Below are 21,966 nucleotides of genomic sequence, written 5' to 3' on the forward strand. Positions count from 1 at the left end.
TGGTCAGGAGATTTCATATACAGGTATTTTCATTTAGTGAGATGTGAAGGCCAGAGCTGAGTTTTTCTTAGATCCCTGATTAATTAATTTATTTATTTGAAAAGCAGAGTTAGGGCAGAGAAGGAGACACAGAAAAAGAGAGATCTTTCTCCATTGGTTCACTCCCTCAGGTGGCTGCCAACAGCCAGGGCTGGGCCAGGCCAAAGTTAGGAACCAGGAACTTCTTCATCTGGGTCTTCCATGTGGGTACACAAGCCCAGGTTCTTGGGCCATTTTCCACTGTTTTCCCAGGCACAATAGCAGGAAGCTGGATTGGAAGTGGCACAGCCGGGACATTAACCAGAGCCCATGTGGATGCTGGCATTAACAGGCAGTGGCTTAACTCACTGCACTACAACACCGGCTCCAGATCCCTGATACTTAACACCAACCCTACATGGAAACACCAATTTCTTTTGAAGGCAGAACATAGGCTATCAAGTATTCCTGTCAGCATGTTGGGTGGCAGATTACCGACAAATATGGAGTGTTTCATTAGGAAAAAAGCGATGTTCAGAAGAAGAGGGAGAGGGAAAAAGAAGGAATCAAAACTCTATATTCTGAAGTGATTATGGGATTACTAAAAGGAAATATTTGGAAGAGGTAGTGTCGTACTTTGCTCACCAAATCTTCTACAGTTTGAGACATAAACTTCAGAAACAAAGTCAGCTTCTCTTTCCTGGTAATCTCAAAAGCAGGACATAATACTAAAGGGCACAAATTGGTTCCCAGATAAAATAATGGGACTCAACTACAAAAAGTGACCACAGCTACAAGAAGGATTGTCAAGGAACCCCGAAATAGTTTTAGAAACAGAGCTAAAAGTTCCTCTGGGAGCAAGGAGTATGCTTATTTCATTCAATTAAGACCGCATCCAAAATAAGAGAATAAAAACTCCCAAAGAGTATGCACCAACTAAAATCAGTTTTCAGCATTAAAATGGATCAGTAGCTCTTTAATGTCAGTTAAGACCTCAGTAGTTATTCTATCAGAAACAAAAGAAGCTAAAACTACAAAACTCCTTTCTTTTATCATGGTTCTTCCTCTATAAAGTTAATTATCACATCATCCAATGATACAAAATTCTAGAAACTTTACAAAATTCTGCTTTTTAAAATTTATTTTTTTGTTATCAAAGAAAATGTCCAGAAACACTGAGTATTAAAGAATTTGTTCATGGCATTGTTTTACAAAAGTTCCTAATGGAGAGTGAATATTTTATTTTCTGAAGTATCCTTCACTTATTAACGATGAGGCGGATGAACTGATATAATTACTTAAAAAAAAATCCAGACAACCTTATAAAGGAAAAAAAAAAATCCATTCTCATTGTGAATCTGCTGACTGGAGTAGATTCAGTGGTCAAAACACCACCACTGGCGACGAATCAACTTCCTCACAGTAAGAAGTTGTCTACCTCTCTGTCAGGTAGGTCTCTCAGGTATAGGCACCATGTTTGAAGTCTCGCACAAAATGTCTGTGTCACTTAAATTACACAATGTGGCAGTGTTTGTTTCATGGGGACATAATATTGAAGAAGGGGAAAAGTAGAAAAAAATGGTTTGCATGTTATATGTGAGTACGTTACTGTACTGTGCATGGGTCTGAGGGCACTGCAGCCCTTGTTAAAGGAGGAATTCCATCAACGAAGCATCTTCAGTTCCCGGGGCTCCTGGTGCTGAGGGTGTCTACTCATTTAGCCACGCTGCTAGGTCTGGGCCTTCTTCATCTACTGTTTGGCTGAAATGCTTTGAACTGAGTTTGGTTGTCCACCTCTTCCACATGAACTTTATTTCTCAGCCTCAGGATATGTGGGGTACTTAACTGTTTCTATCTTTTCTTGGACTTTGTAGGAGGGATATAGGCCCGTCTTCCCCAGTTTTCTGTTGACACCTTTAGAATAGCCATCCCAGTGATTTCCAGCCACACCAATGATATCTCCAGGTTCCATAGGGATTTCATCTTCAGTTCGAGGCTGGTGAGGATAAATGGCAATCTGGTTGTGGGCATTTTGGCCCCCAAAATAGTAGATGTCATCTAAAGAATGGAAGTTCGCAGAGGCATCAGGATGCAGTGTTTGCATGATTTCATAAGCGACTCGACAGACCTTGGGGAAGAAAGAAAAAAATATCCGTTAGTACAGTATGTAAAAGCTCTCCTCATGACAGTCTGGAAGTCTTTGGCCACAGATGGGTTGAAAAGCAGCAACTCTAGACACAGCCTTTCATTCATCCATCTCAGATGATGGTACACGCATTCTTCATCCTTGTGTGCTTACCTCTGTCCTTTTTTTTGGAAACAAAAATTACAATTCAGATCTTGGGAAACTGTGTGTGTGTCACACCCTTTACAAGTTTGAATTAGTTAATTTTTTAAAGGATTATTTATTTATTTGAGAAGTAGAGTTACAGAAAGTGAGAGGGAGAGACCGAGAGAAAGGTCTTCTATCTGCTGGTTCACTCCCCAAATAGCTGCAACAGCTGGAGCTGCGCCAATCTGAAGCCAGGAGCCAGGAGCTTCTTCCAGGTCTCCCACACAGGTGCAGGGACCCAAGGACTTGGACCATCTTCTGCTGCTTTCCCAGGCCAAATCAGAGAGCTGGATTGGAAGATGAGCAGCTGGGACTAGAACCAGTGTCCATATGGGATGCCGGCACCGCAGGCAGAGGATTAACCTACTGCAGCACAGTGCCGGCCCCGAATTAGTTAGTTTTAATAAGCAGAGTCATACAGTGGTCCAGGGCTGGACACTGGTAATATCAATGTAAGGCTTTTTTTTTTTTTTTTAATTTTTGTTTGTTTATTTGAAAGTCAGAGTTACAGAGAAAGATGGTGAGACAGAGAGATCTTCCATCCACTGGTGTACTCCCCAGATGGCTGCAATGGCTGGGGCTGGGCCAGGCTGAAGCTAGGAAGCAGAAGCTTTATGTGGGTCTCCCACATGGGTGCAGGGGCCCCAACAGTTGGGCCATCTTTTGCTGCTTTTCCTGGCCATCAGCAGGGAGTTGGAAAGGAATGGAGGAGCCGGGACACAGACACCTATGTGGGATGCTGGCGTCCCTGCAGCTGACCTGCTATGCTCTAACATGGGCCCCAGGACATCACTGTGTCCTCACAGAATTTGAGGTTTTGCATTAGGACTGTAAATACCTAACACCAATGCTGTTGCTCCCTTTCCTTCATTTACTGTATCACTCATACACTCTTTGCTGCTAATTTAGAACTTGGTCTCAGAACACTTCTCAACAGAGATTCAAGTAATTACTGACAATCAACTAGTATTGGCAAGTGAGCTAAAGCACACCTACCATTTGTGTTCTACAAGAGTGCGCTAAGTAGACAGTAGTTGGCTGGGCCGACATAGGCCGGGCTAGCCTTTTGGGAAGCTGCATCTACCTGACCAATGTAGTTTTAAGCTACTTAGAAGATCCCCTTGTCCAAAGAATATTTTCCCTGCCCACTGGATAGCAGGTGAAATTTCACAATCCAAATTTCATTTCTTGACTCACTGGTGATAAAGTTAAACTATAACTAATCCACACAGAGAGAGCATTTTAAACAATAGATTCATTATAGAGTAAAGGAGTTTCAGAAACTTTTCTTTTCTTTTCTTTTCTTTTTTTTTTTGACAGGCAGAGTGGACAGTGAGAGAGAGAGACAGAGAGAAAGGTCTTCCTTTTGCCGTTGGTTCACCCTCCAATGGCCGCCGCGGTAGGCGCGCTGCGGCCGGTGCACCGCGCCGATCCGATGGCAGGAGCCAGGTACTTATCCTGGTCTCCCATGGGGTGCAGGACCCAAGGACTTGGGCCATCCTCCACTGCACTCCCTGGCCACAGCAGAGAGCTGGCCTGGAAGAGGGGCAACCGGGACAGGATCGGTGCCCTGACCGGGACTAGAACCCGGGGTGCCGGCGCCGCAAGGCGGAGGATTAGCCTAGTGAGCCGCGGCGCCGGCCCAGAAACTTTTCTAAGAATAGGTTCACCCATTCAGTCAGAAGAGAAACGTATCATTTTGCTAAGAAAATTCTTTTACATTCCGAATAGAGAACTCAGGTCAAATATTCCTAAATCTCCAGTTTTGATCATCTTAGCCAACAAATTTTTGTTTTCCTATAACAATGCTTTCTCATTTATTTAAAATGACATTACCAACAGTATTGCTAATCTGCCCAGTGGGACAACTTAGGACTACCTGGCAGTCTTTTAAAACCATGGCATTCATGAAGATCAAAGACTGAATGAAGAGATGTTCATTCTTAACAGCTTGGACAAAATGAATTCTGATTAGATTAATTATCGCTTCAACATCAAGAATCTGAATTTCAGGAACTGGAGGGGGATATTTGCAAATGAAATAGGGAATTTTCAAATAAAATAAAGTTTAGGCAGGATTTTTAATTTTGTAGAGGGGACTATAATACTAGGATATTAAGTGATCTGCCTAAATTCTAATACTAAAATTACAACTAGACAGAACAAGAGAATGAAAACTTTGTTTTCAAGTTTATTCACCAGCAAGAAATGCCATGATACAAATGAGACCACTAGTTGAATACTCAGATTATAATAAAATGAGGATCCAAAGGACTTGGAACTTTTGAACTTTAATTCAGTCAAAGGCCAACAAAGAGCAAGCAAAATTAAGTAGGAATTCTTGAAGAAACTAAAGAGCTGTATGCTACCTAGTGACATTTTGGTCACTGACAGACCACAGATACAATACAGTGGCCCAGTAAGATTATATTGCCTAGTGTTGTCTATGTTTGCACAATGATGAAATCACCTAATGGCACATTTCTCAGTATGTATCGCAGTCATTAGGAGACACATGGCTGTAATTAAAGCAGCTCCAATGATAGAGACCGTTTTTAGGTACTATCGAACGTAATCTTCCATCCTTAAGACTCCATCATCACAATCATTTTACAAAGGCAGTGTTACTCTATTCATTGCTCAAAGACTCAGGTTTGACTCGAGGCAATCTGCATATGCTTGTAACTGCGCTATGCATTTTCTCTTGCAAATCATCTTCGGCATGTTCAGATTATACCACCAGAAAAGTGTAAGTCCCCCCCCAAAAAATGTAAAGCCTTGAACAAAACTGAGAGTCTTCTTTTCTGAGTCTCTCCACTTATCTTGAGTCACCCCTAGCTAGGAATGTAGGGCTTTCTATGCCTATTACTCCTAGGATGACACAATTTTCACTATGGCAATGAACCCTGATATGTTTCTTTCTACTCTTAAATATCTGACTCTCATAGACACAATAAAGCCTTCTGTGTCACATTCTTAGGGGATCTACTTTGTTTTGGGGATAATCCCAAGTTTATGTTTTGGTATAAATACCATTTTTCAAGAAAAGAAATTCAAAGGGCAAACAGACACCTTAACAAATGTTCAGGATCACTAGCCATCAGGGAAATGCAAATCAAAAAACACAGTGAGGTTCTACCTCACTCCAGTTAGAATGGCTCTCAAGCAGAAATCAACAAACAACAAATGCTGCTGAGGATGTGGGGGAAAAGGTACCCTAATGTACTGTTGGTGGGAATGTAAACTGGTGCAGCCACTGTGAAAGACAGTGTGAAGATACTTCAGCAAACTGAATCCAGACCTACCATATGACCTAGCCATCCCACTCCTGGCAATTTACCCAAACCAAAAGAAATCAGCATATGAAAGAGTTATCTGTACCCCATGTTCACTGCAGCCCAATTCACAGTAGCTAAGATATGGAATCAACCCAGATGTTGATCAACTGACAACTGGATAAAGAAATTATGGTTTATATACACTATGGAGTACTACTCAGCTGTAAAAAAAAAAAAAAAAAATGAAACCCTGTTTTTTGCAACAAAATGGATGCAACTGGAAACCATTATAGTTAGTGAAATAAGCCAGTTCCAAAAAGACAGATATCATATGTTTTCCCTGATCTGGGGTAACTAATAGAGTACCTAAAACGTAATGTATTGGAATAAAGTGGACATTTTGAGATTTGATGATTATTTACAGCCCTGGTCTCTTCTGTTGAGGAATAGAGTTTTTTCTTCATACTATTCATTGAACTCTTCACTTAGTGTAGGGTTAACCTTGTGATCATTAAGTAAACTGAAAAGTAGATCTTTGTAAAAAAAAAAAAAAGTAGATCTTTGTAAAAATTAAGAATGGGAATGGGAGAGGGAGGAGGAAGAAGGGTTGGAGTACAGGCAGGAGGAAGGGAAGGGTGAGAAGTATCACCATGTCCCCAAATCTGTAATATATGAAACTTGTATAACTTAAATAAAAATTTTAAAAATCTGTTGAATGAATATTGCTCCATGCAACATTAAATACTGTTCCAGTAACGGAGATACAGGTCTGTGGGTGATATTTAATCCTTAGGGTCCACACATAACATTCTGACTAATTACAAAGTTGTCCACATTAACCATGGGGAACACCATGGGACTAGACAGATTTCATATGACAGGGCTGATGCTTGTGCTTACTTGTCCTAGTCTTCCTCTCAGGGCTTTACAAATTAAATTCCCTGGCAGGCAAGTGAAAGCTTGTAGCTGATGCCCATAGTAAGGTTTGATATCTGACAGGCAACAAGACCAAGAGGGGCAGTTTATGGTTTGCAAAGCAGTGGCTGGCCACATGTAGTCTGTTTTATTTCACTCTGTGTTAAGAAGGCACAATAAAAATCTCAGTATACCACAAAGCAAACAGTAATGGATAACAGCAAAAATCCTGCCAAACAATCAAAACAGAAATGACTGGATTTCAGAAAACAATTTTAAAAAGTATGTGTGTGGGATGTCTATTTAGTCTGAATTTTATCCCTTACCAACAGCCAGGTGAGTATGGAGGAGCCTTCAAAGCTTTCTTATCCTGTTTTTGTCCAAATAAAAAGGACTGGAAGCTCTCTTGGTGCGATAAGTTGCAAGAAGGTTCTTGTCTCTTGGGTGATGAGACAAGCTGCTTTGTTGTGCTGTACTGAGTAAGACCACAGTTTTCACTACAATGTGAGGAATGTGAAAAGGAGTAATGCAAACCAGGCTATACAGGGCAACATTTAGCACTGCAAACTAAAGTGCATGCTGTTGAAAAGTACTTGGGAAGCAGTGACAGGATTCACATCCCTGGTGCTCCCAACAGTTATGCACTATGGTTTCATGGGCCACATCGCTGCAAATTCCTATCCAGAAACATCTCACCTGGAATGAAGTTAATGTCGTTCTTGATTTCTCTCTGTGGGCCCTCCAAAATCCGATTTAAGGTGTCATGAGGATGGTTGTCTATGGATTTAAAACCAGACAACACAGAGTGCCACAAGAGTTGAGTCACTTCCATGAAGGGAGGTCTCACCAGACCAACTATGTTTGTCCTATGGTGACTTTTAATAGTTGAAACTACTGAGTGATGTTGACTGCTTTTTAAACAATGTTGACTTTAACAATGTTAAAGTCTTTACAGTGAGCATCTACAGTCATTCCTGTAAATCAGATTCCAGGGTAATAAAAATTGATTCTAGATTTGATAAGCAATATTTTCAGAAAACCGTTCTGATATTTTGCCTTTCTGTAACTGAACTGCCAACTGCTGTTATTTCTGCAACCGTAATTTCTTTGTGTCACATTTAAGATGGTTTCATCAAATAAAATAAATTACAAAGTAGATGTTTTGGACATAGGCAATTTCCAGTAACACAGAAGATTAGCATATTGGTAGAATAGTTTAGAATATGATTGCATAGCTTTCAAAATTCACTTGATGCTCTTGGTACATGCTAAATATTCCCTCTAATTTTCATATTAAATCCCGAGGACTGTTCTTTTCAATTTATGAGGCTTTTAGGACAAATTTGGTTTTGAGAAATAGTGCTGATAAAGGGACTCAGCAAACTAAGAGCGACAATGGTAACAAAATCAGAGAGCAGAGCTATAACATTTTTTTCATCTAAGCAGAGAGAATTCCCAGACCTCATTTATGGATATAAAACCAAAGATGAGAAGCTCCAACACCGATGGGAGGGAGATTTGTTCTAAAACCTTCTGAGGAATACTGATGAAATTACCATGACAATCATGATGGCAGTTAAACACTCAGCCCTGCATTTTTTCTCCTAGCATGGCATTTTATACTCTTCTTGTATTGTCTACAATAAGAGTTCATGATCAACAGATAAATTCTTTCTCACTACTGTTAATATAGCAGAGAACTCCTCAAAGGATAGCATGTAAGAGAGCAAGTTCACATGAGTAAAGCTTAAGGACTGTCAAACTATTTATGAAGGAGATACTGAACTTGTATCATTTCCTGATCATCTCTTAAAGTGAGATTATCATAAAGACAAGTCGAGAGTTGGGGGCCCACACTTTATCTGGGGATGAGATCTGGTCTTGATCTCTGATCTCTTCTCACTCTTCTGGACGTGTGGCTTTAGTCTCTTCTCTGCACCCCTGCTCCCTCCCCAAGCACGCAGAGCATTCTTGTGGCATACTCAGGATGGTCTGAAAGGTCTGAAGATTAATTTCCCTAAAGTCAACATGCACACAAAGTTACTAGCTTTTTAATGAAATCAGTAAATTGGAGCTGAGGTGGTAGATTGGCACTGAGGAATTTTAATTCTGAATGGTACTAGTTACTCTCTTATATGAAGAATTGTTGTATCTGTCCAATTCACATGATAACTTGGCTGGTCCCAAGCTCTACCCTTGGCCATAAGCAGAGCTAATGGAATCCTTCTATAGCACGTTGCATGCTTCTAAAATGTGGAAGTATATTGTCTGAAATGGAGTCATGTGAAAAAGAACTGATAAAGTCAATACTGTAGGGTCTTTCTTCAGGCAAAGCGATTCCTATAACTATTCCTACATACATAATAATAGCAGCTAACATGTTTAACATACTTCTAAGTACTATTCTCAGTGCTTTACAAGTAATACCTCTATAATCCTAACAAAAAGTCTATGTAATAGGCACTACTATTATTATCATTTTTACATGTGAGAAAGAAAACAAACAAAATATCAATAGTCAGAGACAGGCTAAGCAACCTGTTCAATGTCACACAGCCACTAACAGTCAAAGCTGGTCTCAAACCCAGGTGGCCTGATACCAGAACCCACATTGCCTCATTCTTGTTCTCTGCCCAGCAGTTAATGGCGTGGAATGTTGACACTATCGGTGACTTTTTTTTTCCCCACACCCTATTGGTGGTGATGACGAAACATTTCTGGGGCATTTTTTAAACAATTGCAATTTTAGCTTACAGCAAAGGAAATTCTTCATTCTAGCAACCAATCGTTTATACTGCAAAAATATTGGGCTGTTATTAAATACTTCTTTACTAAAAATATTTGTAAAACATATTGAGGTTCAGTACAAAGACCTACCATCAAATTTGGAATTATTCTACAATCTTAAAAGCTATAGTTTTAGACATCAAATAAGACATGTGGTAATGAAGCTGGTCATATTTAGTAAATTTCTATTCACTATATATTTTTTGCTGTTAACTTTTTACTCTGGGGACCGGTACTATAGTACAGCTGGTTAAGGTGCCACCTGCAATGCTGGCATCCCATATGGAAGTGCTGATTCAAGTCTTGGCTGCTCTGCTTCTGATTCGGCTCCCTGATAATGTGCCTGGGAGTGCAACAGAAGATGGAGCAGGTGCTTGGGCCCCTGCCACCCACGTGGGAGATCTGGATGAAGTTCCTGGCTCTTGGCATTGGCCTGGACCAGCCCCAACTGTTGGGCCATTTGGGGATTAAACCAAAGTATGGGAGATCTCTTTCTCTTCCTCTTTTTCTTTCATTCCATCTTTCAAATAAATAAACAATATATTTTTTATTCTAAACTCTAATATAGAGTATTTTGAGATATTCAAGTCTATTTTTGTATATAAAATGTTGAGGTTTGCTTTGATTCAAATGAGAAACTACTTTTAGTGAACTTTGACTGCCAAGGTTTTTAGGAATAACACATAAGCATGAATCTCCTTCTTTTGAATATGTAAAAGTTCTCTCAGTGGCCAGCACCGTAGCTCAATAGGCTAATCTTCCGCCTTGTGGCGCTGGCATACCAGGTTCTAGTCCTGTTCGGGGCGCCGGATTCTGTCCCGGTTGCCCCTCTTCCAGGCCAGCTCTCTGCTGTGGCCTGGGAGTGCAGTGGAGGATGGCCCAAGTCCTTGGGCCCTGCACCCTATGGGAGACCAGGAGAAGCACCTGGCTCCTGCCTTCGGATCAGTGCAGTGCGCTGGCCACAGTGCGCTGACCGCAGCATGCCGGCTGCGGCGGCCATTGGAGGGTGAACCAACGGCAAAAGGAAGACCTTTCTCTCTGTCTCTCTCTCACTGTCCACTCTGCCTGTCAAAAAAAAAAAAAAAAAAGTTCTCTCAGCACTATTCTTTCTTCACATCAACTGGTTCTCTGGACCCCAGGTCTGAAGACATTGGTGACGATATTATGCATAAAATAGAACAAAGCAGAAGAACAACATCCTCCTTAAGCCTGTACAAACTCTACCACCATGAAGTGACAGAGGTCTTCATTTATGGGTCAAAGTTACAAGCATGAGGACCAAACATTCTAAAGAAAGAAAAAGGATGTTCCTTTCACTCCAGAATGAGCTCAAGGGTGTTTTTAAGGAGGGCTTGAAGGAGGAAGGTAAAGCATAAAGCACATCTTGTCCCTCTCAGAGCCTACACCATCCGTAAGGTAGGACACATTCAGACGTGAATACATTCATTTAACGTTACAGCTTTCTGACCGGAATAGTTCTCAACCAAGATAAGCTTGCCCTGCAGGGGACATCTGGTAATATCTGGAGACATTTTGATTATTACAACTTGAAGCTGGGGTGCTACTGGCCAGGGATGCTGCTAAATATCTTACAATGTACAGTACGGCTCCTCATAACAAATATCTGGCCCTAAGTGCCAGTAGTGTTTAGGTTGAGAAACCCTGGACCAGAGAAATAAGACTTCAGACAGACCTAAAATCCAGGCCTACAGGGAAGATTGTCCATCTGGAAAAAGTGACTCTTGTTTCACTCATTCTAACAAGCATCAGGGATATATGGAGGTTGTTACTAGTTACATGCACCTGTTCATCATGTAAGCACATAGCCAAAAATACTTGGGAAGGACTAAGTAGTTATACTTATCCCTCTTTCACCATGAGAATAGAAAGAGATGCTTCTCAAAGACAGGCTTCTTAACCCAGTTAGGGAGTTGCATCAATAAAGTGGATGGCTGCATGGGAATTTGAAGAAGTTTTCCCTCTAGCTTAGGACTGGTGCTATGAGACTCCTGCTCTGTTTAGCTCTGTTTGGGTGGCCAGCTGTTGTCCTATTACACAGCAGACTCTGCTTGGTTATGTGTACTTTGCAAAAAATCATATCACAATAATATTGTGACAGTGTTCATTGTCATATATGAAAGTACTTCAAAAAGTTTGTGGGAAAATATAATTAGAAGATAAATTTACTTTGGTGCAAAAATATTTTTGAAATCTACTCACATATGTATTTTCCATGAACTCTTTCCAGACCCTTTGTATGCATGTGTTTCAGAATTTTTTTTGAATGGAAATAAACTTCTAATTCCATCTTATTTTCATAGACTTTTAAAAGAGTTATTTTATTTATCTGAAAGAGTTACAGAGAGAGTGAGAGATCCATCTTCCATCTACTGGTTCACTCCCCAAATGGCTGCAATGGCCAGGCTGGCCCAGGCTGAAGCCATGAACCTAGAACTCCCATATGTGTGGCAGGAGCGTAAGCACTTGGGCCATCTTCCACTGATTTCCCAGGCTCATCATCAGGGAGTTGGATTGGAAACAGAGAAGCTGGGACTCAAATTGGTGCTCACAGGAGATGTTTGCATCACAAGTGACGGCTTAAGCAGCTGTGCCGCGATGCCAGCCCCTCGTGAACTTTCTGAAGCACCCTAAAAATTCTGCCCATAAACAAACTGCCCACTTCCCCCAGAAATGATGTGGCCTTCCCTTTTCACAATTTCCATGCTTCTCAGCATTTAAGCTTACATTTATTTTATACTAATCTATATTTTTGGGTAATTATTGTCTAGTTACTTCATGTGTATGTTTTGCTTATTAGATTCTGAACTAGGGCAAGAACTTTATCTTTAATGTCCTTTGAAACCCTCTGTGCACCTCATTTTGCAGCTGGTTAATGAACTAATCAACATTATATACATAAATAAGAGAACACAATAAAGTCTATAATAAATGTTGCTATACTGATATTCCACAGGGCATATAAGGCTGATTGGACTACTCATGAAAATACTCACACCAAACCTGCAACATATGATTATTCACGACAATTAAACTCAAAGAATGATACTGGATTGCTTAAATTTAATGTACAGTTTCTTGCTAGGCATAAATGTAATGGGACTTGAAAAGGAACTACATTTACTTCTTTCTTCTTTAACATAAAGCAACCAAGAGAGGCAAAATGGTGGGCATTTAAGCCTCACAGTGTCAGTGCAGCAATGTGTAGAAATGGATGGATCCTTGTTACATACTGACTGCATGCAAAATTAGAAAGTATTAGGTAAGCTTAATTACCTGTGTTCCTGTTAAACGCTGTGAACAAATCAAGTATTTTATACAACTCCAGTCACTGGCTTCAGTAGGAATGTTTTCAACTGTTGCTCACAAATAAATAAATATTCAATGTACAATCAAACAGTTATTTCATGGAATTTTTTCATCTTTCACAAAAGGGATCATTATCAGGAACTGTATCTCAGTCACGATATCTAATGTTAAATATACACACTTACAGATAATATTTTTTCTGGTATGACCAAAAGTATTGGTGATTTGAAAGTGTGGGTGATGGGGGCAGCTGGTGAGCATGGGGGGTTAAGCTGTTGCTTGCGATGACAGCATCCCATAACACAGTGCCAATTCAAGTCCTGGTTACTCCATTTCTGATCCAGCTCCCAACTAATAATTCCACACTTCCTCTGAGAAGCAGAGGATGGTGGCTCAAAAGTACTTGAGTTCCTGCCAACACACACAGGAGACTAGAATGGAGTTCCTGGCTCCTGGCTTTGGCCCAGTCCAGGCCTGGCTGTTATAGCCATTTGGGGAGTGAACACGCAGATCTCTGTCACTCTGCCTGTCAAAGAAATAAATACGTCTTTTAAAAAACTGTCCTGGGGCAGGCCGGCTTAGCAGTTAAGATGCCCATGTCTCACACAGGAATACCTGGGTTTGACACCCAGCTCCAGCTGCTGCCTCCAGCCTCCTGATAATGCAAATCCCGAGGGGAAGTGGCAGGGACGGCCCAAGTGGCTGGGTTCCTGCTACTCACATGGGAGACCTGGATTGCATTCTGGCTATTTCTGCAGGCATTTGGGGAGTGAACCAGCAGCTGGAAAGTCTCTCCATCTCTCTGATAAATTAAACAAAATTTTAATGAAAGACAGGAATTTAAATAAATAACTAAAAATGCCTTGCTGCCACTTACCTGTGATGAAAAGGTACACACTAGGAAATCTGCCTGGGAGAGAAAATGGATATCCAGGATCACACCCCGAAGTGAGTTTTCTGTGTATCGATTGTGCAGTCCAGCTGACCAAGAGATAGAGTTATCACTAATAAATTCATAACTGGGGTACCTGGAAAAAGAATTAAATTCATACACGATCACTGAAATCACCAGATCCCATCAGAAGCAGACCTGCTGCTTGCTCAAGGACTCCTTTCTTTCTAACAGCAAGGAGGGCTTCAGAACGGCATTCAGTGGGATATCTGATTAGGCATCTTTGTCCCCGACGGTGGGGCAGAAACTCCCTGGAATGCACTATTTATTAAGTATTACTGGAAAATCATATGAAACACACACACATACATCAAAATGCCCTGTATCAATTCTGGAAAGAGTTGAAAGCTGAAGATTCCTTATTCTCTTTGTAAAGAGTGACCTCTAAGAGTTTATTTGGGCTGATTTCATATTTGGCCATTGACCTTTTCCTTTAGAATATAAATATCATGGGCTGGCTCCACGGCTCACTAGGCTAATCCTCTGCCTGTGGTGCCGGCACCCCGGGTTCTAGTACCGGTCGGGGCGCCGGATTCTGTCCTGGTTGCTCCTCTTCCAGTGTAGCTCTCTGCTGTGGCCCGGGGAGGCAGTGGAGGATGGCCCAAGTGCTTGGGCCCTACACCTGCATGGGAGACCAGAAGAACCTGGCTCCTAGTTTCAGATCAGCGCAGCTGCCGGCCATAGCAGCCATTTGGGGGGTGAACCAATGGAAAGAAGACCTTTCTCTCTCTCTCTCTCTCTCACTGTCTAACTCTGCCTGTCAAAAAAAAAAAAAAAAAAGAATATAAATACGATAAAATTTCATTTGCATTTTTAAAGTACAATTTGTGATCATTCAGATTTGGGTTAGATCTGGAAATGTCTTCCTCACTGACATTACATGTTAATAATACAAAGGAGTTTGTGAGGAATAATCTCCGCTGACTGCCATCCTTTTTGTAGAGCCATCCACTCAACCAAAAACGGCACTAGAAAGACATTCTAACAGATGTATGAAAGAGCAGCTATAGATGTTCACTAAGCAGTTTGGTGGTAGTTTTGCTTGAGATAGATAAGCCATGCAGTTAGAAATATTCAACCAGGGGGCTGACACTGTGGTGCAGTGGGTTAAAGCCCTAGTCTGCAGCGGCAGTGCCTCATATGGGCCTCGGTTTGAGTCCTGGCTGCTCCACTTCCAATCCAGCTCCCTGCTAATGCACCTGGGAAAGCAGTGCAAGATTGCTCAGGTCCTTGGGCTCCTGCACCCACAAGGGAGACCTGGAAGAAGTTCCTGCTCTCGGCTTTGGATTGGCTCAGCTCTGGCCATTGTGGCCATTTGGGGAGTGAACTAGTGGATGGAAGACCTCTCTCTCTCTCTCTGTCTCTACCTCTCTGTAACTCTTTCAAATAAATAAAGTTAAATATTTTTTTAAAAATTCCAGCATTCATTGTAAAAAAAAAATTAAACCAAGATGTCTTGAGAGAAAGTCTGCTGCATGTTCAAATGATCTTACTCTGAATTAGAGGTTTACCTGTATTGTAACACAGAATGAAGCATTTTTTTTTTAGTGCATGAAGTACATCTTTTTATAGAGTTAAGTTGTAAACCTTAGGAAGTTACATCAAGAGAGGTAATAATTGTACCTACTTTACATAATTTCATCAGAATTAATAGATTAAGTGACAAAGTGCTCCGAAGAGCATCTGGCATGCAGTCAATGTTCAATAAGTATTAGCTGTGATTATTTGGCAGTATTCTCCCAGATGTTTCCTTGATTTTTTTCCTTACTTCTTTAGGTCTCAGCTCAAATATTACCATTCTGGCAATCCCCAAACCTTTTGCCTGCCTGATTTTCCTCCATGGCTCTTAGCAATATCTGATGTACAGACACTTACTGTTTGTTTACTGCCTGCATCAATTCCTTATTCCATCATCACTAACAAGAATATAAACTGCATAAAGGGAAGCATTTGCTTTGCTCTGCTCACTGTATTCTTCTCAGTACTCAGAAGATCATCTGGTATACAACAGAGGATGAGCTGGGTAGAGCATCTGGTATAGCAACTAAAATGCCACTTGGGATGTCTCAATCTCGAATCCGAGTGCCTGGATTCAAGTCCTGTGTCTGCTTCTGATTCCAGCTCCCAGCTCATGCACACCCTGGGAAGCAGCTGACGGCGGTTTAAGCCATTGGGTCCCAGACATTCATGTTTGAGACCTAGAATGAGTTCCAGAGTCCTGCCTTTGACCTGGCCCCAGCTGCCATGGGTTGCTGGGGAGTAAACCAGTGGATGAAAGATCTCTCTTTCTGTTTTTCTCCCCCTGCCTTTCAAATAAGTAACACAGAGGATGAGTAAAAATTTGCTGAGAGAATAACAGCCCTTTTTAGAAACTCGGAAACATTAGGAGTCAGTTCACCCATCCGTCTTTGGTGCCTTAATTTTCTTTGCGGCTCGGCATCTGGCATTCCACACAATGCTACGTGAATAAATACAAGAACAAGGGAGTGTTACCTGTGTTTGGGACTTTCTTAATCCCCTAACAGCTGCTTCAGATTCTTCTTCAATTCATGACCAGTGAGATTTCCCTCACTGCCTCTCTAATAACGACTGTAAAAGCAAAGTCTCCGAGAATTGCTGTGGATTGGCAACAAGTGGTTTTTGACACTTTGCCCTCTTTAATTCAGAAACAGGTAGATGAAGGAAATATTTGTTCTAAAAGGAAACAACTGAAATACTTTCAATGTGATCTTTGTGAAGCTGCATATGCAGAAATGGGGCAGAAATATCAATAAATGGTGGAGACTAGAACAAACGGGGAATTGATAAACCAATGCAGATTATCCTTGACTAAAGACCCATTTGGTTGGCATGGTATTAGCGCTCAGTAGAAAAAATCAAGAACTGGTTCATGTACTGAGAAGGGGTACTAGCATTAGAGCCTTCCGCACTTCCAGGCCCCTCTCTAGAACCCAACCCAAAGGGCACCTCAGTTCCTCAAGCCTTCTCAATATGGGAAAGATGGCTTCATGAAGTAGACAGAGAGGGAAAACTGAAAAAAACACGGCGGGCAATGGAAGAAGGAGAATTTTGCACTTCAGCTAACGACCATGGAACCTCCTACACAAACACACTCACTGTCTTTTGCCTTCAAGTACATCAGCTAAGGATTCTTCTACCTTGACATTTCAAAGATTGGCAATGATTTTTTTTCTTCCCAAACTTTAATTTTTTTTTATTTTTTATGTGACTCAGAAAGGACTAGTTAGTTACAAACTAATATAATTTTTTTTTAAATTTTACTTATTTATTTGAGAGGTAGAGTTACAGGGAGAGGGAGAGACAGAGAGAAAGGTCTTCCACCCGCTGGTTCATCTCCCCAAGTGGCTGCAACAGATGGAGCTACATCCGAAGCCAGGAGCCTGGAGCTTCCTCTGGGTCTCCCATGCGGGTGCAGGTGCCCACAGATTTGGTCCATCTTCTACTGCTTTCCCAGGCCACAGCAGAGAGATGGATTGGAAGAGGAGTAGCTGGTACTAGAACTAGTATCCATATGGGATGCCGACACTGTAGACAGAGACTTAACACCATAGTGCCGGCCCCCTCAAATTTTGTTTTCTCATCTTCCTCCAGACTGAGGCAACTGTTTCTTTGTGTTTTTACTGTTTGGTATTTGACTCCTTCAGGACACTCATCTAACTTTACTGTTATTATTTGTTGCAAGTATTGTCCACCAGTTGGATACTCTCTGAGATAAGCAGCCACAAACTATCTTGCATTTGTCTTTGTATTTCTAGTGCTCTGAACTGAGTCTAGCATATTGTAGGAATTCAACAAAACAGAGAACAAATCTATCACTTATTGCTAATTTATCATTTCACAGGGCAACCACTTTATAAAAACTTTTAAGCAAAATGCTCTTGCCTCTAGTCATTTTAATGTATCTAATTTGGGAAGAGCTCCTCCACCATTTTTGATAAAGAATAAACAAAAGACAAATACTTTACTTAGGAGATTTTTTAAGGCTTTTATTCTTCCTATTGCACATCTGTTTCCGGCCTCCACGATCTTGTAATGTAACACTGGACAGACACCTTGCTCTATTTCTCTGACTTGCAATGATTCTGTGATTTAAACACTGTCTGTAGTGAATTATTGAAGGGAGACACTGATGGCTGCATTAATAATTAGTCACTGGGATGTTGGTGCTAAAATATTGTGGATGAACTCAATCACTTTATTCTTTAAGATTGATTTATTTGAAAGGCAGAGTGACAGAGAAAGAAGAGAGACAGAGCTATGTTCCACCTACTGGTTCACTCCCAACAGCCATAGCAGCGCCAGGACAAAGCCAGGAGACAGGACTTCCATCTGGGTCTCCCATGTGAGAAGCAGGAACCCACATACTTGGGCCATCATCTGTCATTTTCAGAAGTATTAGCAGGCATCTGAATAGGACGTGCAGAGTAGCTTGTATCTATTTCAGGCATTCTGAGGCAGGATGCACGAGTCCCAAGTGGAGGCTAAGCATGCTGGGCCACATGCCTGCCCCATGTCCGTCTTCACCTGGAGAAATCTGAGTTGTGCTACCAAGTAGCAAAGTACTAACTAATCATCTTCACACAGAAGCCATATGTTTACCTGACCCCTTTTTCAAAGGATAAGCTACCTAGAAATGGTTTCTCTCTGACTATGTACACCCTTATGCATCATTTAAATTAAAAAATTTAATTATTTAAGAGGCAGGTAGAAAGTGAGACAGAGAAGAAGAGGGATAGAGACAAAACGCTCATCCACTAGTTCACTTTCCGAGTGCAGATGCTGGGGCCAAAGCTGGGAGCGGGAACTCAATCCAGCTCTCCCATGTGGGTGCAGAAACCCAGCAACCTGAGGCATCACCGCTGCTTCCAGGGTCTGCACTGACAGTGAGCAGGAATCGGGAGCTGGAGCCAGGAACTGAACAGCGGCACTCCGATGCAGGATGCAGGCATTTTAACTGGTGTGCTAATTGCCAGGCTAAATGCCCACAGCCATCATCCCTGCACCCTCTTGAAGTGGAAATGTCTTCTAACGATTATGTCGGCTGCAATGTATTTGTTAGAGATTTAATTCATGCTTTTGATCTTATAAAACAATGGCAGGGATTTTATGACTTGCTGATACATCAAAACCAATCCCGAGAGGTCTAAAGCAGAGCTAATTGAGTAGAAAAACATTTAAGAAAAAGAATAACGAGAAAACCTACATTGAATTCCTGAGAATATCTTTGAAATAACTCAAAACTAAGATGAAAGGATTTCCAAAGAGTAGAAAATTATGTATAAGATGCTACCACCACATTTATGACAGAATATGGAGGAAACTGCTGCCTGGACTACCACAGGGAGAAGATTTAAAGCTGCTGACTACAAAGAAAAAACTCAAGTTTCACTACTCCCACAGTTCAGCAGATACTGACAACTGCTATAAGGGTTGCTTGATATAAAGATGTCATGCTGTGATATGGATCAAAGCTTAATGTTTATATCCTTTTATCTCAAGATTTCCAAGTCTAGAAATCTTGCTTAAGGAAATAATATGGATAATTTTCAAGTTACTTCATAGCATTATTTATAAGACTAAAAATTGGAAATAACATATTTTTCCAATATCAGAATGCTTGTTCAAGCAAGCAATGGAAGTCTTACTTTAAACATTAAAAAAAAAGTTTATAATTCATCTCTAAGGACATACATAGACTGAAAGTGAAAAGGATGGAAAATGGAAACCAAACGAGAGCAGACGTAGCTATACATATAACAGACAAAACAGACTTTAAGTCAAAAAATGGAAAAATAGAAAAAGAAGATCAAAAGGGTGAATCCATCAAGAAGTAACAGCAATTATAAACATGCATACATTCAACATCATAGCACCTAGAAACATACAGCAATGTTAACAGATCTTCAATATCCCACTTTGAATATTCAGCATGATCTAGTGGACAATCAGTGAGGAAAACTGGACTGGAACTATGCTTTAGACCAAGTGCACCTGACAGCTACTTACAGTATATTCCACTCCCTAGCAACTGAACACTTTCTGCTCGAGTGGACATGGAACAGTCTCCAGCATAGAACACAGGTCAGGACACAAAACAAGTCTTAACAAACTGGGAAAGACTGAAAGCAAATTGCATATCTTTTCTGATCACAAAGGCATGAAACACGAAATAAATAGCAGGAGAAATCTTTAAAAATTAACAACATATTCTTGAACAAACAGGTCAAAAAAGAAATTAAAAAATATATATGTATGTCTTCAGAGAAATTAAAAAGGAAACAACAACATACCACAATGTAAGGATACAGCAAAAGCAATCCTGAGCAGGAGTTTAAAGCAATAAACATCAATATCAAAAAAGAAAAAGCTTAAATAAACAACCTAATGTTATAGCTCAAGATACTAAAAGAACAAACTACACCCAACCTTAGCAGAAAGAAATAATAAATATCACAGAAGAAACAAAAAGGAGTCTAGAAATGATCATTGAAATTAAAAAGTTTTAAAAGATAAAAAAAAAATACAAAATTTAATTAAATTTACACAGTAAAGAAAAAGATTCAGATAAACAACAGAAAAGAAAGGACATATTACAATGGATGCCACAGAAATAAAAAAGATTCTAAGAGACTACTACAAACAAGTATTCACCAAGAACTGGATGGCTCTGAAAAAAAACAGACTTCTACAAACACACAAGCTCTCAGGACTGAATCAGGAAGAAAACAGAAAATCTGAACAGAACAGTAATGAGCAAGGAGATTGAATCAGTAATAAAAATTCTCCCATCAGTGAAAATCCCAGACTTCACAGCTGCATGGCTGAATTCTACCAAACACTTACAGAAGAATTAATATAATTTCTTCTTAAGTTTTTCCAGAAACAGAAGAGGAAGGAATTATTCCACTCATTTTATCACCCCAGTGCCAAAGTTAGACACTATAAGAAAACTACAGGCCAACATCCTCGGTGAACACAGATGCAAAATCCTCGACAAAATATTAGCAAATTGAATTCAATGCACATGAAAACGATCACTCACCATGATCAAATGGTACTTATCTCAGAGATGCAACGATGGCTCAACATACATAAATCAAAAAATATGATTCACGACAGTAACAAAATGAAGGACAAAAAGCATACTACCATTTCAATTGTTTCAGGAAAGGTATCCGACAAAATTCAACATTCATCCATGACCAAACTCCAAAAACAGGTACAGAAGGAATGTATCTCAGTACAATAAAGGCCATATGACAATCCAGCACCTAACATCATACTTAATGGTAAAAAGTTGAAACCATTTCTTCTAAGATAAGGAAAAAGACAAAAGTGCTCACTCTTGCCAATTCCATTCAACATAATGCTGGAAGTCTAGCCACAGTAATAAGGGAAGAAGAAAAATAAAAGGCATGCATATAAGAAAGGAAGAAATGACAATGTCTTTCCTACAGACTTGATCTTTAAGAAAACCCTAAAGATTCAACCAAAAACACTATAGAACTAATAAATTTGGTAAAGCTGCAGATTTGTAACATCACCACATCAGGTAGGCCTTGGCTTAGCAATCAGGACACTTGTATACTATGTTGGACTGCCTCCTGGCTGTTTCTGATTCCAGCTTCCAGCTAATGCAGATTATCAGAGACAGCAGGTGATAGTCCCTCGAGTTGAGCCCCTGACACCCACATGATAGACTTGGACTGAACTCCCAGCTTCTGGCTTCAGCCTGGCCCAGCCTTGGTCACTGCAGGTATTTGGGGAGTAAACCAGCAGATGGGAGCTCTGTCTCTAGGTCTCTTTGTGTATGTGTCTTTGACTCTCAATTAAATACACAGAAATTATTTAAAAATCAACACACAAAAGTCAGTAGTACAGGGAGGGCACTGTGGGTCAGCAGCTGCCACTGGGGGATGCCCTCATGACTGACACACAACAGAGTGCTTGTTTGAGTCCCAGCTCCTTCACTCTGACGCGGTTCCATGCTAATGCACCTGGGAGGCAACAGATGATGGCCCAAGTATGTGGTTTCCTGCTGCCCATACAGGGGCCTGGATGGAGCTCTGGGCTCCAGGCTTTGGCTTGCTTTAGCCCCAGGTGTTGTGGGAAACTATGGAGTGAACCAGCAGATGGAAGATGTCTTTCTCTCTGTCTCTCCTCTCTCTGTTCCTCTGTCTTTCAAATAAGTTTTTGTTTTTTTAAAAAGTAGCTTTTCTACCCACTAACAACAATCAATTTTAAAAAAAAAATTAAGGACAATCCTGTTTATAGAAGCACCCAAAGGCCCCCAAAGTACTCAGGAGTAAATTTAACCACTAAGGATCTCCAATTAG

General features: G+C 40.6%; 1 protein-coding gene across 6 annotated transcripts in view; it reads right to left on the minus strand.

Moving 5' to 3' along the window:
* Nucleotides 1–978: 978 nt before the first annotated feature.
* FUT8 (fucosyltransferase 8) overlaps nucleotides 979–21,966 on the minus strand; it is a 301,772-nt gene continuing 280,784 nt past the window's right edge. For 4 of the 6 annotated variants that reach the window (XM_062181585.1, XM_062181583.1, XM_062181586.1 and 1 more), the window contains 2 exons: nucleotides 13,535–13,685; nucleotides 979–2,146 (listed from right to left, as the gene is read on the minus strand). In XM_062181585.1, the coding sequence (XP_062037569.1) occupies nucleotides 1,829–2,146; nucleotides 13,535–13,685 (469 nt within the window). In that variant the 3' untranslated portion in view covers nucleotides 979–1,828. The remainder of the gene's footprint in view (nucleotides 2,147–13,534; nucleotides 13,686–21,966) is intronic. The other 2 variants (XM_062181587.1, XM_062181588.1) reach the window with 2 other exon arrangements.

Source organism: Lepus europaeus, chromosome 22 (assembly GCF_033115175.1).
Source record: "Lepus europaeus isolate LE1 chromosome 22, mLepTim1.pri, whole genome shotgun sequence".
NCBI classification, from domain to species: Eukaryota; Metazoa; Chordata; class Mammalia; order Lagomorpha; family Leporidae; genus Lepus; species Lepus europaeus.